The sequence below is a fragment of the Littorina saxatilis genome, linkage group LG5 (assembly GCF_037325665.1).
Source record: "Littorina saxatilis isolate snail1 linkage group LG5, US_GU_Lsax_2.0, whole genome shotgun sequence".
Lineage (NCBI taxonomy): Eukaryota > Metazoa > Mollusca > Gastropoda > Littorinimorpha > Littorinidae > Littorina > Littorina saxatilis.
In genome coordinates this window covers 49130272-49145728 of record NC_090249.1, presented here as the reverse complement: position 1 = coordinate 49145728, position 15457 = coordinate 49130272, and the positions used below count along the sequence as shown (strand labels likewise).

At 43.2% G+C, this 15457-nt stretch overlaps 1 protein-coding gene across 1 annotated transcript in view; it reads right to left on the bottom strand.

Annotated features, from left to right (window-relative positions):
- Positions 1 to 6: 6 nt before the first annotated feature.
- Positions 7 to 15457, bottom strand: part of LOC138965954 (serine/threonine-protein kinase Sgk1-like) — a 60700-nt gene continuing 45249 nt past the window's right edge. Inside the window, exons 2-9 of the mRNA XM_070338038.1 lie at positions 12959 to 13243; positions 10515 to 10627; positions 7242 to 7278; positions 6241 to 6327; positions 5571 to 5666; positions 5097 to 5204; positions 3599 to 3736; positions 7 to 3104 (exon numbers count right to left, since the gene is read on the bottom strand). Of these exons, the coding sequence (XP_070194139.1) occupies positions 2928 to 3104; positions 3599 to 3736; positions 5097 to 5204; positions 5571 to 5666; positions 6241 to 6327; positions 7242 to 7278; positions 10515 to 10627; positions 12959 to 13243 (1041 nt within the window). The 3' untranslated portion in view covers positions 7 to 2927. The remainder of the gene's footprint in view (positions 3105 to 3598; positions 3737 to 5096; positions 5205 to 5570; positions 5667 to 6240; positions 6328 to 7241; positions 7279 to 10514; positions 10628 to 12958; positions 13244 to 15457) is intronic.

Genomic DNA, 15457 nt, shown 5'->3' with positions numbered 1-15457 from the left:
TGTGCACAGCGTACAGACTGCTTGAAAAAGATCTTTTGAAACATTCAAGTCAACTATAATTATGATTTCACATCACCAAGAAGGTCTCAGCATCTATGTTTTAAAAGATCTGTTAGTCTGAACGGAATAAGCTCAGTGACTTTAATAACTGAGGGAAAATAATTCAGGAATCTCAGTCTCAAAACACACAGCCTGCGTAGATAAGAATTTCACGTGGAATTTGCACTGCCACCACAAGACACCACCATTCACAGACAAGATTTTGGGGATGAAGATTCCAATGTTTTTATAGGGCTACCTGTGTATACATGTCGGTAAATGGTATATATATGTACAATCTGGCACGGGGCCTCTGGTAATACCCTTCCGTTCTGTTGACAATAATGCTTGGGAAAGTGACAAGATTAATCTGTATGGGCTGTAAGGGGCTGGTCTGTAAATCGACATTGTTTGCAAGTTGCATTCATGATGCAAATATTTCATTTAGATTTACATAAACTTTAATTCACTTGACATACAAAGAGTACAAAGAAACTAAGTTAGTGAAGATTATAACAGAGCTGCACAGCAATCTATTTTTAATTGTAATTCAATCAAGTCTGCGTTTTAATGAAACAGATCCTGTGATTGGTCAGAATGCCCCAACTCATTAAAAATTACCGGTCATTAATTGTCGATAACCACTCACTAAAAAATCCATTAACAACCTGCTGGCGAGGCGCATTGATACAGCCTCAACTAGTCTTGGTTAGCTTTGAGGGTCATTTTACAAGTAGGAAATATGAAGGCCAACGAAATACCGAGACCATAAGGTATGCGAAGTGATGACGTCGAATACGTGACGTAAGTTGATGCATGAATTCTTCCGGACTACGTCAGTCAATTCCAAAGATCGCTTTTGTGATGAAAAGAATTTGTTTTAGAGTTTGCTGTCCAGAAACCCGTCAAAAAAGAAGGGAAAATGTGTGTGAAAGAAAACAAAACAGGAGCAGAGTGATACGATAGGAATACAGAGACATATTTCTTGGGACTTGACCCTTGCAGGTAGGTGGACTAAAAGTAGTGTGTGAACAGAACAGAACCAATTCTGTCTGTTTACAACCGCATGAAAGCAGGAAAGAGATCGTCGTCAGATTGAATTACAATAACATTAACATGCTTCCATTTGAAACTTCTCGGTCTTCATCGTGGATTGACGCCCTCCCAAAGTCTAATTGAAGCCCTCCGTCGCTTGGCTCCGTCGGGCTTCAATTAGCTTTTGTCGGGCGTCAATCCCCGATGAAGACCTCGAAGTTTCAAATGGAAGCATGTTAATGTGTAATTGTAATTGGGACAACGTTGGTCACATCTGTCCACAACAATAATTGACTGCGCTGTGAATGACTATTGCCACACATCTGCTTTAGACATGTTAACAACTCTTTGATCAATCTGAGCAGTGTTCCTGTTTACAAAGCGGCAGAACATTGGTTCTGTACAACATATAGGAAACGGCGGAAGTGCCACGATGTAGCATTCAGAATTCTTGGACATGTTTCATTCAGTACAACTCAACACATTTTGTTTATGTCACAATTTTCATACCAGGCCATGACAAGGAATCTGTCAAGTCCATCACCTTTCCACACAAACTTCGTATTTTGGAAAACAGGTTGAAACTGGTCTTTTCTAACATGACGTTGATCACACAAGGCCCGATCCAGTCTTTGAGCAGTTTCTCTGTTGAGCATGTATACAGTTCTTTCACAAACTCTGCCCATTAACTGTTGCTATATATATACAAGTCTATACGTTGAACGATGGGAACACTTTTTCACCATAGCAACTTCTGCAGCCAATCTCTGACCTTGTTCTTATATTCTTGTAGGTCACGCGGTCACAAGGAACTTTTGGGTCAGGATTCTCGGTTGAAATCAAAGTTTATTGACGCATGCCGTGTTCACAAAGATTATGGGTAAATTATTTTCAATTATTGACAACATCCTGGAAATAGAAAAATTAGTGGTAATTAAACAGAGTATATCCATTCAGGGTTCCATTAGAACTCAAGAAGCGCACATACCTCACCAATCAACATGTAACCATCATTTTGTGTACTGTATACTTTCTCCAATGTTTCGAACTTGCAGGTTGTCTTACACAAGAGCAGGCATCCGATTTCATTCATGATACTCCTTTGTTGAAACAAAATGTGACGATCACGTCAACATTGACTGCACGTGCACAGGTCTGTCTGACAATTAATGTACATTGTGGAAGCATTTGATCAAAAATCTTGCCATCCTCACTCCACGAAGCAGACCTTCTCCACAGCTGTTCACACTCCATGGAAGTTCTTGGCACTCGATCATGATCACCCTTCTGAATCTTTCATCCACATGATTTATAATTTACATGGACACAAGTTTGTCATTGTTTCATATTCACAGTTCACAAATACACCTCAACTTCGATCATTCTTCTAATTTCTTGATGTATTAATTAAGTCAGACATATCGGACACAACTTGTACTGCCTGTGCCACCATATTTAACAAAATCCAGGGTCGGCACCGGATAGTGTCTTTACACACAGGGCTATAGATCTGTACACAATCGATCACACTGTAAGGTTCACAGCTAGAGATCAGTCCACTGTCTTTTCGGTCATTCCAGCAGTCTACAGCAAAGTTCTGGCATCCACACATGGCCGGAGCACCTCCACACATGGGCGGATCCTGTAAACATGGCCGGAGAGCCTCCACGCATGGCTGGAGATCCTCTAGACATGCCCGGAGAGTCTCCACGCATGACCGGAGATCCTCTAAACATGGCCGGAGAGCCTCCACACATGGCTGGAGATCCCCTAGACATGCCCGGAGAGTCTCCACGCATGGCCGGAGATCCTCTAAACATGGCCAGAGAGCCTCCACGCATGGCTGACGGGTATTAACCAAATGCGTCTTCTGCAGGGGGGACGTATGAGAATCCATCGAAGACGGCATCCGCCTCCATGACGCTGGCACTGACAAGTTTGCAGCTGCTGCTGCCCGAACGGCCCACGGACGCAGGGACAGGCTCTCGTATGAACTCGGGGTCAAAGTGTCGAAGGTCAAGGTGGCCACTCTGTGAAACAAATACAGAGTGTACATTACAATTTGGAATTAAAGTTAAAGGAAATCAATGTAAGATTTTCTCTTCTATTCAGACCTTGTTTTTTTTTAAATTTTCTGTCCATAACCTCAGTTAATTTACCTCCATTTTAAGACTCCTTCCTTTACCTTGACTGCCCGAAGAATTAAGTGTGAGGGGAAAAATCATAACATACAAGCAGAAAATATAGTCTCCAGGGGAGGCAATCATCTTGCTGCAATTCAAAGAGCAAGATACAGCAGTTGTTTCCCTTGTTTAGCATTGATTTGTTCATGATTTCAAAGTACAATGTCTACACCCGCTATAGGTATTGTGGAGGTGAAGTAGTTGAGATCTGATTTTCTCAGATTTTTAGAGGCCTTAAAGAGCGGCTTCCACCGTAGCACTGTGGCATTTAGGCTTTTACAGCTCAGCTACACGGAACCAGCACAGCCCTTTCAATCAAACAGCATAAAGAGATGACCTACCACGTTGGGGTTGTAGGGAGGCTGGATCTTTCTGTTGTACAGATCGTCCCAGTTGATGTCGGAGAAGAACGCTTTTTGTCGGATATCGTCAAAGTCGCCCTTCGCTCCCAGGCGCTTGGTTTTGTCCTTCTGCAGCAGCTGTTCACAGAGAAAAAAATGTTAAAATGGGGATACTTTTTTTTTAGCCAACATCTGAAAAAACTGGGCCTTAAAAGGGAAGGAGTCTTAAATAGGAGAGGGGGGAAGGGAGGCTTAAATAGGAAGTTACACTGTATCAGACTCGATAACAATTCTCACTCAAGGCACCTAGCTTTCTGAGCCCTATACGTACATACTCCTAAATCAATGTAAGGTCCAAATGTCCTCGCAACAACAACAAAAAGTTCTGTCAGAAGAGATCCTACATGTCCTAACTATCAGAAAAGTCGACCGGCCAGGGGACAGAACACGTCAGATCAAAAAAGTTTGCGTCAATGACCGAAGATCAAGGCCTAGGAACAACACTGGTAAGGGAAGAGTCCTGTACACCCCCAAAATTAATGTAATGGACCCTTCGGCACCAAATAATAAGTAGTTAAGAAACCCCAGCGGTCAATTTGGGGGATACAGCTCCACACATCTGAGAAAATCAGGTCTTAATAAAAACAGAGGGAGTCTATAAATGGGGGTCATTAATTTACAGAGATTATGAGAAGAAAATATAAGAAAACAGGGTCTTAAACAAGAGGGAGTCTGAAATTGTGGGGGTCTTAAAAGGGGGGTTCCACTGTAACCAGAGAGGCAGCCCCAGCGGTCAATTTGGGGGAAAGCAATTCTCCGACCAATCAGCGGGCAAATGACCAGCGCCCAGCACAAGCCGGGAGAGAAAGGAGAAACGAGAGTGTTCTCATTTCTCATTTCTCATTACTTTATTGTCCCATCGCTGGGAAATTCGGGTCGCTTCCTCCCAGTGGAAAGCTAGCAGCAACGGAGTCGCGCTACCCAGGTGTCTGCGTGTTTAGGTGTATTCAGCCACCTGCACTTATGGCAGAATGACCAAGGTCTTTTACGTGCCATTGTGATGACACGGGGGTGGGACATGGCTTCCGTCTCTGGGTCTGCACATAAGTTGACCCGTGTCCGTCCCGGCCCGAATTCGAACCTGCGACCTTTCGATCACAAGTCCAGTGCTCTACCAACTGAGCTACCGGGCCCCGGAGTCACAGAGTGCAAAGTAATGAAATTAGTCGCCCTCATGATGGCTGGCTTTTTCCAAAGCTGAGAAGATACTACCATTAACGGAGGGCAGAGGGCAGAGGGCAGAGGGCAGAGGGTTGAATGAATTAGGGGGGGGGGGGGGGGAGGGGGGGGGGGGGGGGGGGGGGGGGGGAGGGGGGATTGTGGAGGTGGGGGAGGCGGGATTTTTTGTTTGGGGGGGGGGGGGGAGGGGAGAATACATAAACAGTCTGGGGACTAACAATTAATGTGTACACCAGAGAGATATACAGGAAAGACAAACCTCTTCCAGGATATTCCTGCCAGCAGCAGAGACATTGGTGCGAAGTCGCAGAGGCTTGAAGAGAATGTTCTCGTACATTTCCGCCGTGTCGCGACTGTAGAACGGTGGCTGCAACACAAAACACACTCATAAAGTGATTCTTCAAACATTGGTAGCAACAACATTCACTCGTCTTCCTTTTTTGAACTTGATGTTAACAATAAAAGTCAGACAAACAGACGGACTGAGACAGACAGACCAGAGACAGACAGACAACATCCCACACTGACTCATCATTTTTTGGCAAACACTGTGAACACTCAGACATCACTGGTCCACATGCACACACACACACAGACACACACATAAACACTTGCTCACACACACAAACACACTCACACACACACACACACGCTATTCACACACGCTATTCACACACACACACACACACACACACACAAACACACACACACAGACTGATAAAGCATAACTCACCAGTCCATACACCATCTCAAAGAGCACGGCGCCCAGACACCACCAGTCCACCGTCTTATCATACGGCTGTTTCTGCAGAACCTCTGGCGCAAGATACTGTAATGCACAACACAGTAACATTAACATACAGTATCTTAAACGCCGTTAGTGCAAAACCGCATTTTGGGCATAAGGTTAGTGCATTATAATCAATCAATAGGAATCAATAGGAAGCTTATATAGCGCGTATTCCGTTGGTACAGTTCTAAGCGCTAATAACAAGATTTAAGACTCAAAGATGTTACTGTCCACATAAAAACAAGAAAAATTGCCTTGCAATATCAGGCGGTTTAAAACACAAAATAAAACTTATTTACTAACATACATCCGGACTGGAAAAAAACACCATCTCAGTGACTTTCTCTTGTTACTACATACTGCCATGTTTCCGTTTTACATGTTCATGAAATGTACATAAATGAAATGCTCGCACGATTTCCGACCAATATAAAGGGACATGCGCATGTGTTAATATATACACAAAAAAACTTTAATCAAAAAAGAAAAAAAGTTACTGATCAACTAACCAAAATATTTGTGACCACATCATCAAAAACAACACTTTTTTTTGGCCTAAGAAGCAAAATAATATGAAGGTTAAAATATAATAAGACATTGTTGAAGTATTTACCTCAGGGGTACCGCAGAAGGTACACGTGGTCTTCTCCCCCTCAATGCCTTCCTTGCACAAGCCAAAGTCGGTCAGCACTACATGACCCTGTGAACAAACACAATAACACACTGTAACACTCTGTGATATACAGTACAGTACAATACATGACCATGTGAACAAACACAATGACTCATTCAAACACTCTGTGATTTACAGTACAGTACAACCCCCCTTCTAAGACCTCAAACAACATTTTTGATATGGTCTTAAAAAGGGGGAATTCTTAAAATGAAGGTGTTCTTACAGCAATTATAATAGTTTTTTTAAGCATCTGAAAAACGGGACTTAAAAAGGGCTGTCGGGGTTTAAACAGGGGATCCACTAGTGCAGCTGTAACAAAATTTAACAGTGAAAAACTGTGTGATGCATTAATTGTACATCAAATGGACACAGTTCAAGAGTTTATCACTTGGTCAGTAATATATTTTACATAAATAACATATTAATTCAACAGTTTAAAGCTCTATCATATATTGTTGTTTATAATTAATGCGTTTCAACATTTGGACTAGCTACTACGTGCTCCACTTTAGTGTGAACTATTTCTGTTTCAGTGCTCTACCTCTGCACTGATAATACATGTAATTGTATTTCAACAGTTAATAAAACCCGTGGTGTTGCTAATGAGTAAACCTCAACAATGACAAATGCCCTTCGCAGTGTGAATTAAATCATTTCAACACCCTAGCTGCCAATCATGACAATTCAAAACCTTCCAGATGTGAATGTAAAGAATCTCTCTCTCTTGCTCTCTCTCTCCCTCTCTCTCTCTTGCTCTCTCTCTCTCTCTTGCTCTCTCTCTCCCTCTCTCTCTCTTGCTCTCTCTCTCTCTCTCCCTCTCTCTCTCTCTTGCTCTCTTTCTCTCTATCTCTCTCCCTCCCTCCCTCCCTCCCTCCCTCCCCCCTCCCTCCCTCCCTTCCTTGCCCCTGGCACACCCGTCCTCAGTTTAATATACTCACTTTGGAATCAAGCAAGATATTTTCTGGCTTGAGATCTCTGAAACACACACAAAAAAAGAAACATTCTTTATTTTCAATCACAAACATGCAAGCTTTGAATAATTCCCAAAGGGGTGTCCTTTTGGGTACATGCAAGTTAAGTTTATTTTCAATCACAAAAAAATGCCAGCTTTGAATAGTATATATCCTTTTAGACTACATGTGAAGTTAAAAACAAATGCCAGTTTTGAATATAGTTCTGCAAGGGATTTTAGTTCAGGTGCATGTCAGTTAAACTTATTTCCAATAACAAAAGAATACAAGCTCAAAATTATTTTCCATCTAAAAAAAAAAGCTTATTAGTAATAATTCTAAGAGGTTGTCCTTTAGACTAAATGTAAGTTAAATCTATTTTTAGTCACACAAAATTATTGCTAATCTTGAATAATGCTCTTTAAGGTACACAACAGTTACATTTATTTTTGTTCTTGCAAAAACGCAAGCTTTGAATAAATCTCTACGAAATTTCTTACAAGTGCATAAGTTAAATTTCCCTTTTCAAGTGCATACAAGTTAAATTTATTTTCAATCACACAAAATGCAAGTTTTGAATAAATCTCCAAGGGATTTCCTTGTCTGGTGCATGCATGCCTTTGACAGGTTGTGTAAAAAAAAATGTGCTGAAGCACTCCTATAGTCAGGGTGTGCCCTTTGTTGCAATCTTTCACTTTAATTCATCATATTCCTCTTTTTGATTCATATTCCTCTTTTTATGATTCATATTCCTCTTTTTATGACTCATAACTTTGTGCAAGAGGAATGCCGACAGAGAGTTTTATTGTGTCAGTCATCGTGCTCTAAAAGGGACGTTGACATACAAGATGTCATAATGTTCCCTTTAAGGAAAACTTGATCTAAATCTTTGTCTTTTGGAAAAATGCGGTTTTGTTTTTCCATATTTGGTAGATTTTTGTGGCTCTGGTCTCTCTCTCTCTCTCTCTCTCTCTCTCTCTCTTATCTACCCGGCCCCAACCATTGCCCCCAAATCCTCCCTACCCCCCCCCCCCCTCCTCCCACCCCCAGAATCCCCCCCCCCCCCCATCCCCCAACTGTAGTGGTAGACTAATGATGTCAGGTTTATATTCGAACCTGCCTTACCAAGCAGGAAGCTACGATATAAAAAATGCCTCACAGTTCATGTAATCTTGACATTTACATGTTTACAGCGTAGGTATTCCCCCTTACTGACTCATCCCCAGCTGGTATGTCAAAAACGAAACCGGCTTCAAGAGTTATAAACACATCTAAATAGCACTTCAAAGAAGAAAGCAGCCACGGTTTTAAAACTCAGCTGACAAGATCAACAATAAAAAGCAAAACAGCTGAGGCTTCAAAACAACATTTACAGCGATCAGCGGCAATAAAATTAAAATAAAGATGAGAGAAAAGGAATCAGAAACGTTGAGGTAAACTTTGCCCTGCTGGTGCGGTGAATGCTAAAAGGGAATCAAAAAGACACAAAGGCCAGGCATTTATTTCCCATCGTGGACAGGTATGCAAAGCAGACTGCAAGACAAACACGCAAACAAAGAGAAGTCTTGGTAATGAAAATGTTGTTTGCCTGCATTAGCCCCCCCCCCCCCCCCCCCAAAAAAAAAAAATAGTCTGTTTACAGTAACATAGGCCAAAAAAATAGGGTCGGTAGGTCGGGATTTTTTTATTTTTTCTCTCCCCCAAATGCCAAAAAAAAGTCTAGGGTCGCACGAAAAAATAAGGTCGGTAGGGATACCGTAAACAGACTTTTTTTTGTTGTGCCTAATGCATTCTTTGCGAACACACAAGGTTAATAGATATTAGAAGACATTTTGTTTTTGTCATTTTCTCTCTCAGGTAATTTGCCTTTTCTGCTGTTCCCATTTGATTCTGTTTTTGTGAATTCAACTCTTGCCTTTGTGCTTTTAAGTACAACTGAAGGTTCAAAGTCCTTCCTCTGTGTGTTGTGAAATGTCAAACATTGTTTTACAGTTGCCATTGTGTCAGCCCAACAATACTGACAATAAATAATGTTTCTGACTATGATTGCCAGTCACTCGAATCTCCAACTGTTGTGATCAACTGCACCGCTGATTACAGCTGGACCTAAAAATGTTTTCATAAGTCTGTAACTTGAAATTATGCTGATGCGAATTATACAGTGAAACCTCCATTTTAAAATCCCTCTGCTGTAAGCCTCCCTCTTTTTAAAAAAAAAACCCCATCTTTGTAAAGTATGTACATGTTTTTTCCCTCCTCTATACGACCTCAGTTTCTCAGATATTTTAGACAGCTAGAGGTTTCAATTTGCTTGGACTTTTCAATGTTTCTAAATGTCTAAATGGTAACCTTTCAAGCCTACAGAACCTTCTCTGACAATGACACAAGCTGCTTCACAAAGTAGCCCTCAGGTCGACAGAAATAGCAGGAGAGCCACGAGCTAGGTACAACGAAACCCCCTTTTGAGACCTTTAAAAAAAACTGAAAAAATCAGGTCTTAACATCGGAGGCAGTCTTAAAATACAGGTAAATTTACCGAAGTTATGGACATAAATTCCGAGAAAACAGGGTCTTAAAAGGGAGGGAGTCTTAAAATACAGGTAAATTTACCCAAGTTATGGACATAAATTCCGAGAAAACACGGTCTTAAAAGGGAGGGAGTCTTAAATAAAGGGTTCGTGAGGGGGGATTCCACTGTAGATGGAAATCAAGATGCATGACTTGCTTCACGAGCTCCTCTTGGCAGGCCGAATGACAGTGGCCCCTTATTGCACATATTTGACCTCCTCCCCTCTCTGCCTCCCCAACCCCCACCCCCCCCCCCCCCCCCACACACACTTTCGTTCTCTATATGTATCTCTCCCCCCCCCCCTCCCCCCCTCTTCCCTCTGCCCAAGGATTGACCCGGTTCGGTTCGACGTTCGGAGTGTTAAGCTTTAGTCACGTGGGGAAAACATCCTCGAGTAGAGTGATCTTGACTGGTCTTCGTCAGCCTTATACCCTTAATTCAGTCGCCAAAGTCATAAGCGGACAGACAGACCAACAAACGGACGGGCGGGCAGGCACACACAAACACGAACGCACACACACAAACATGAACCAAACACACACACACACACACACACGCACGGCAACACAAATAAACACACACAACCCCCATCTCCCCTCCCCCCCCCCCCCGTTTCTCTCCCCCACCCCAACCACCCCCACCCACTCCTCTCCGCACTGCACACCATATTATGCAAGGTTAGTGTCTCTCACCTGTAGATGATGTTCTCTGAGTGCAGGTAGCCCAAAGCGCTGGCAATCTCCGCTGCATAGAACTTGGCTCGCGACTCCGGGAAGAACCTCTCTCGTTGTAAGTGGAAGAACAGCTGAAAGGGAGACAGGAATAGTTTCAGCCATTGCGGCCAGGCACTTGTTTGTGTTGATTGCTTTTTGGCTGAATGGCGACCTGTTTATTTGCAAACTACAAGATTGTTGATGGAAACCTAGCTATCTGCTTCTCCAAGACTTCTTGGTAGAATGGAGCGGAGAGGGAGGAAGAGAGAGAGCCTGAGAGAGATGATGATAATGATGATGATGGAACTTTATTTTTCAGAGAGAGAGAGAGAGAGAGAGAGAGAGAGAGAGAGAGAGAGAGAGAGAGAGAGAGAGAGAGAGAGAGAGAGAGAGAGAGAGAGAGAGAGAGAGAGAGAGAGAGAGAGAACAGGAATTTCTTTGATCAATTCATTGAAAAGTGCCAGCTCATATCAGCAAGCTGTCAGGGCGTTAGTTTTTGGTATGTTACCAAGTGGAGGGATGGAGGTATCCCATGATACAACCTGACAAGATCTGAAACGGCGAAGCAAATGGGGTTTTTTTCGGGGCGGAGTCAGTGGGCCTATAAGTATAATCTAAGTATCGAACGAAGCACTCGAGAACAAAACTCCATTACGGGATCACTGACTTGCACGCAAAGTGATGTGAACTTTTGCTCTCGCTGCAAATGGGCTGCTGCCTCCTCATTAATTGTGATGGCAAGCGTTCTCGTTAGAAAGAGCAAGCAGCAGACTGTGAACTTTCAGCATCAGACATTGAGGGGAGAATTTCAAGGGCCGGTAGAGTTAACTGCTGCATCCGCCGGTTATTCTGGTTTTAACGACGCTGCGATGGCTGCCTTTGAACTCGGCCAAAAGTTCAGTTTTCAACGGGAGGTTGAGATTGACTACATCTCTCTGTCTCTGTCTCTCTATCTCCCAAGCAAGCACGCAAGCAAGCGCATACACCCGCATGCACGCACAGTCACTCACTCTCTCTCTCTCTCTCCAAGGACAGATTGTGAGAAAAGGCGTAGCCTTAAATCTTAATCCTTGTTATAAATAAAGTTCAATTCAATTCAATTCACTGGCAATTCAATTCAATTCTCTCTCTCTCTCTCTCTCTCTCTCTCTCTCTCTCTCTCTCTCTCTCTCTCTCTCTCTCTCTCTCTCTCTCTCTCTCGCTCTCTCTCATGCACGCACGCAAGTAAGCACATACATTCACAGTCACTCCCCTCAATTCTCTCTCTCTCTCTCTCTCTCTCTCTCTCTCTCTCACACACACACACACACACACGGCACACACACACACACACACACACACACGGCACACACACACACACACACACACACACACAGGCAGCCCAGATGTTAGACTGAATGTGAAACAACCCGCATAGAAAGCAGTTTGATCTAAAAGAGAAAGCGCCTTCAGCCGTTTTGCTAATGCAAAGACTTCAACAATCTGCACCTACACTCGCCAAAGGGGGTGAGAAGTAGAATAATTTAGCTTAAAATATTTCTTCTGATTTCGAACATTCTGTAGCCCCAGAGCTAATACTTACCTATGCTTTGTGCTAAATTTACATCGATCAATAAACGACCGGAGTGAACTTGAGAGAGAGAGAGAGAGAGAGAGAGAGAGAGAGAGAGAGAGAGAGAGAGAGAGAGAGAGAGAGAGAGAGAGAGAGAGAGAGAGAGAGAGAGAGAACTCAGAATTTTATTAGAGAAGGATAAATGTTTACCCTGCACAGAGAATAATGGTGCGTGTGTGTGGGAGAGAGAGAGAGCGTTGGGGTAGGGAGGGGGGGGGAAGGGTGCGAGAGACAGTAACAATAAAATAAGACTAAGCTGTTGTAGGCAAAGCATTAACAACCCTCTTTCGCTGTCTGCTCTCTAAAGTTAAGCTGGTTTTACAGCTTCAAGTGAGAGGCGAGTTTTTAGTTCGAATGTGTAGTCAGTCGTAGGTTGAAGTATTACTTTTTAGAAGAAAGTACACTAGTATAAAAATCCGCATCTCAGTCCTCTCGATGTAATTTGTCCCCCCCCCCCCCCCCCCCCCCCCCTCATCTCTCTCTTTCTCTCTTTTAGAAAGGTTCCTCTGGACCTAACATTACACTCAACTACGTGGTAAACTATTTTCATTTTGACCTCTCTTTCCATCCAGCCACAGCCACAGCCCGCCAGACAGCCAGACACACTATCTACACACAGACACACTATCTACAACAACAATAATCTTTTTCAGGCCTCCAACTACACTATTAACAAACATTAAGGCTTCTGTACCTTGCTTCACCCCTCACCCCCAACACACCACCAACCAACCACAACCACCACACCACCCCACCCCCCACAGCAAATCAAACAACAAAAACCACACACAAACAAAAACACAACCCTCACCTCTCCCCCATTGACGTAGTCAAGAACGAAATACAGCTTGTCGGCGGTCTGGAAACTGTAGTGGAGTCCGACCAGGAACGGATGCGTGACGTTCTTCAGCAGGACGTTCCTCTCCGACATGATGTGCTTCGCTTCATTGCGCTTCATGATGGCGGCCTTCTGCAAGACCTTGACGGCGAACACCTGTTGTTCCGCTCGGTGGCGTGCCAGCAGGACCTTCCCGAAGCTTCCCTTGCCGATGACTTTCAAGAACTCGAAGTCACTGGGCCGCACACTGTGGACAGAAGATGGGAGAAAGAGAGCGTAAGATGTGAGGTTATAAGATGGTCAGAGAAAGTCGTGTCTTTCTGGCCTTTTTTCGTGGCGCACTGGTCGATGAGGTCTACATACATATATATACACACTGCTGACGTTCCAAAATCCCGAATAAAAAACCGACAACAACAAGAAATGTAATTCAGTATTTAGAACGTTTGATTTTTGACCAAATGTAACATTTTCAATAACACCGATCCAACCGGCCCCCGTAGCGCAGTGGTTAGCGCATCGGGCTGAGGTCGTGGGTTCGAATCCCATCAGGGTCATGTGGGTTTTTCGGGCTACGGTCGGCTCCTACCCAGAGTGGAAGTGCTATGGTTCCTATGTTAAAATCCTGAAACCCGAAGTTTGTGTTAATTGCATCAAAAACAGAAGAAAACAAGTGTCGTCAGTTTAGATTGTCAATTTCCCACAAAAGAACATGAAATACAAAAGAATACAAACCGAAAATTCTTCCGACGTCTCAACATAATGAAGTCCACTGTTTACACCAATGACAACTTTCAAAATTGTATGTATATCACAAAAACCTTTGACCGGGCTTCTGTACTATCTTCAATCACAATGAACAGTTATCAGCGGGACAACATCTTAAAAGCATCCTTGGTTGCTGTAACTCCGGAGTATCTTTCCACAAATAGGCAAGCCATTAATTCAACCCATTACGTCGAATGACACAACCCGGACTATCCCATCTCTCCCAGGGAAACAAAAGCCATTAACAACATTAATATGCTTCAAGGGGAAAAGGAACTTCCAGAGAAAAATAAACCGACAGTTTTATGTCTGTTGTGTAAACAGGCTGTCATAAGACACAAACCAATCCATTTAAAGCGCACACAACAAGACGCACACACCCTTTAAGAAAGGGAAACAAACAGATGTAAAAATGTACGACGATGCCGCATGCCTGTTAAGAAAGGGAAATAACCAGGGGTATAAATATACACACATGTCGAGCACGTTCCAAGGATAATGGATGATAGTGACGTTTTGCTTTTGCAGCTTGGAAAGTTTTCCGCTTTGGCAAGGAAGTTTCCATTGTGGGTGGACACAATTAATTAATCTCTCTCTCTCTCTCTCTCTCTCTCTCTCTCTCTCTCTCTCTCTCTCTCTCTCTCTCTCTCTCTCTCTCTCTCTCTCTCTCTCTCTCTCTCTTACGCACGCACATACACACACACACAGACACAAACAGACACACACGCACCCACACCCACACCCACACACACAGTGACCGCTTCAGTAGAACCTACTTATTTACCAACATATCCGGTCGGTCTTTTCCATCAGAAGAAGAGTAGGTTGTGGGAAGGGGGGGGGGGGGGGCTTAAATAAAGTTAGTCAAAGAATGGTCGACTTTTGAGGTGGCAAAGAAAGAAATATGAAGGAGAAAAAAAAGCAGCAAGAAGGATATTTTCCCTTGTGCAAATAGGTCCCAGCCTAAAGAATAAAACGACATTAAATCATAAACACACACTTCAAAAGCAGTCCGGGGATTGTAAGAAACTGAGTTTGTCAACCCGAACATGTCCACGTATTGACAGAAAGATACAGCAAACGTAAAGAGCTGCTAGGCTTCTACGCCCTGCGCGCACACTCTATGCTTCTATCCCTAGCTCTAAACCAGAATAATATCGTCCTTATAGAAAAGCCTTTAAGCTTTACGCCCGAGCATGAGCCTTTAAGCCTTCGTCATTCTACAAAGACGAGCCTTTGCCCTTGGCTGAACAAAATCCGTATATGACAAACTCCTTAGGCAAATAGCATGATCTCCAATGCTCTTCTTGCTGCCCCCTCCCCCCAAAAAAAGGAGAAAAAGAAAACGAAGAGCTGAACCCAAATTTCTAAATACAAACTTAAGTCAACCCCCTATCCTTCTGTTAATATACAGACCCAGTTAATTTACATTGCTTCCTCTTCCCTGAGAAAGTAATCGCTGTATGTCACGAGCAAACACATGGGTCTCTTTCAGCCCAGAAGAATAAACCCTCCCCTTGCAAGTGAACCTACGCTAAAACAAAAGAGGACGGATATTGACTGCATCGTGCTCATGTGAATATTCATAAGGGTGTGAACATGCAATATATCCTCTGCACAAAGCCATCCGGGGAAGGACTCAATGAATATTCAACAGCAAGTAATCTTGTCAAATTCGTGTTGACAAATTGACAACTTGTGAAT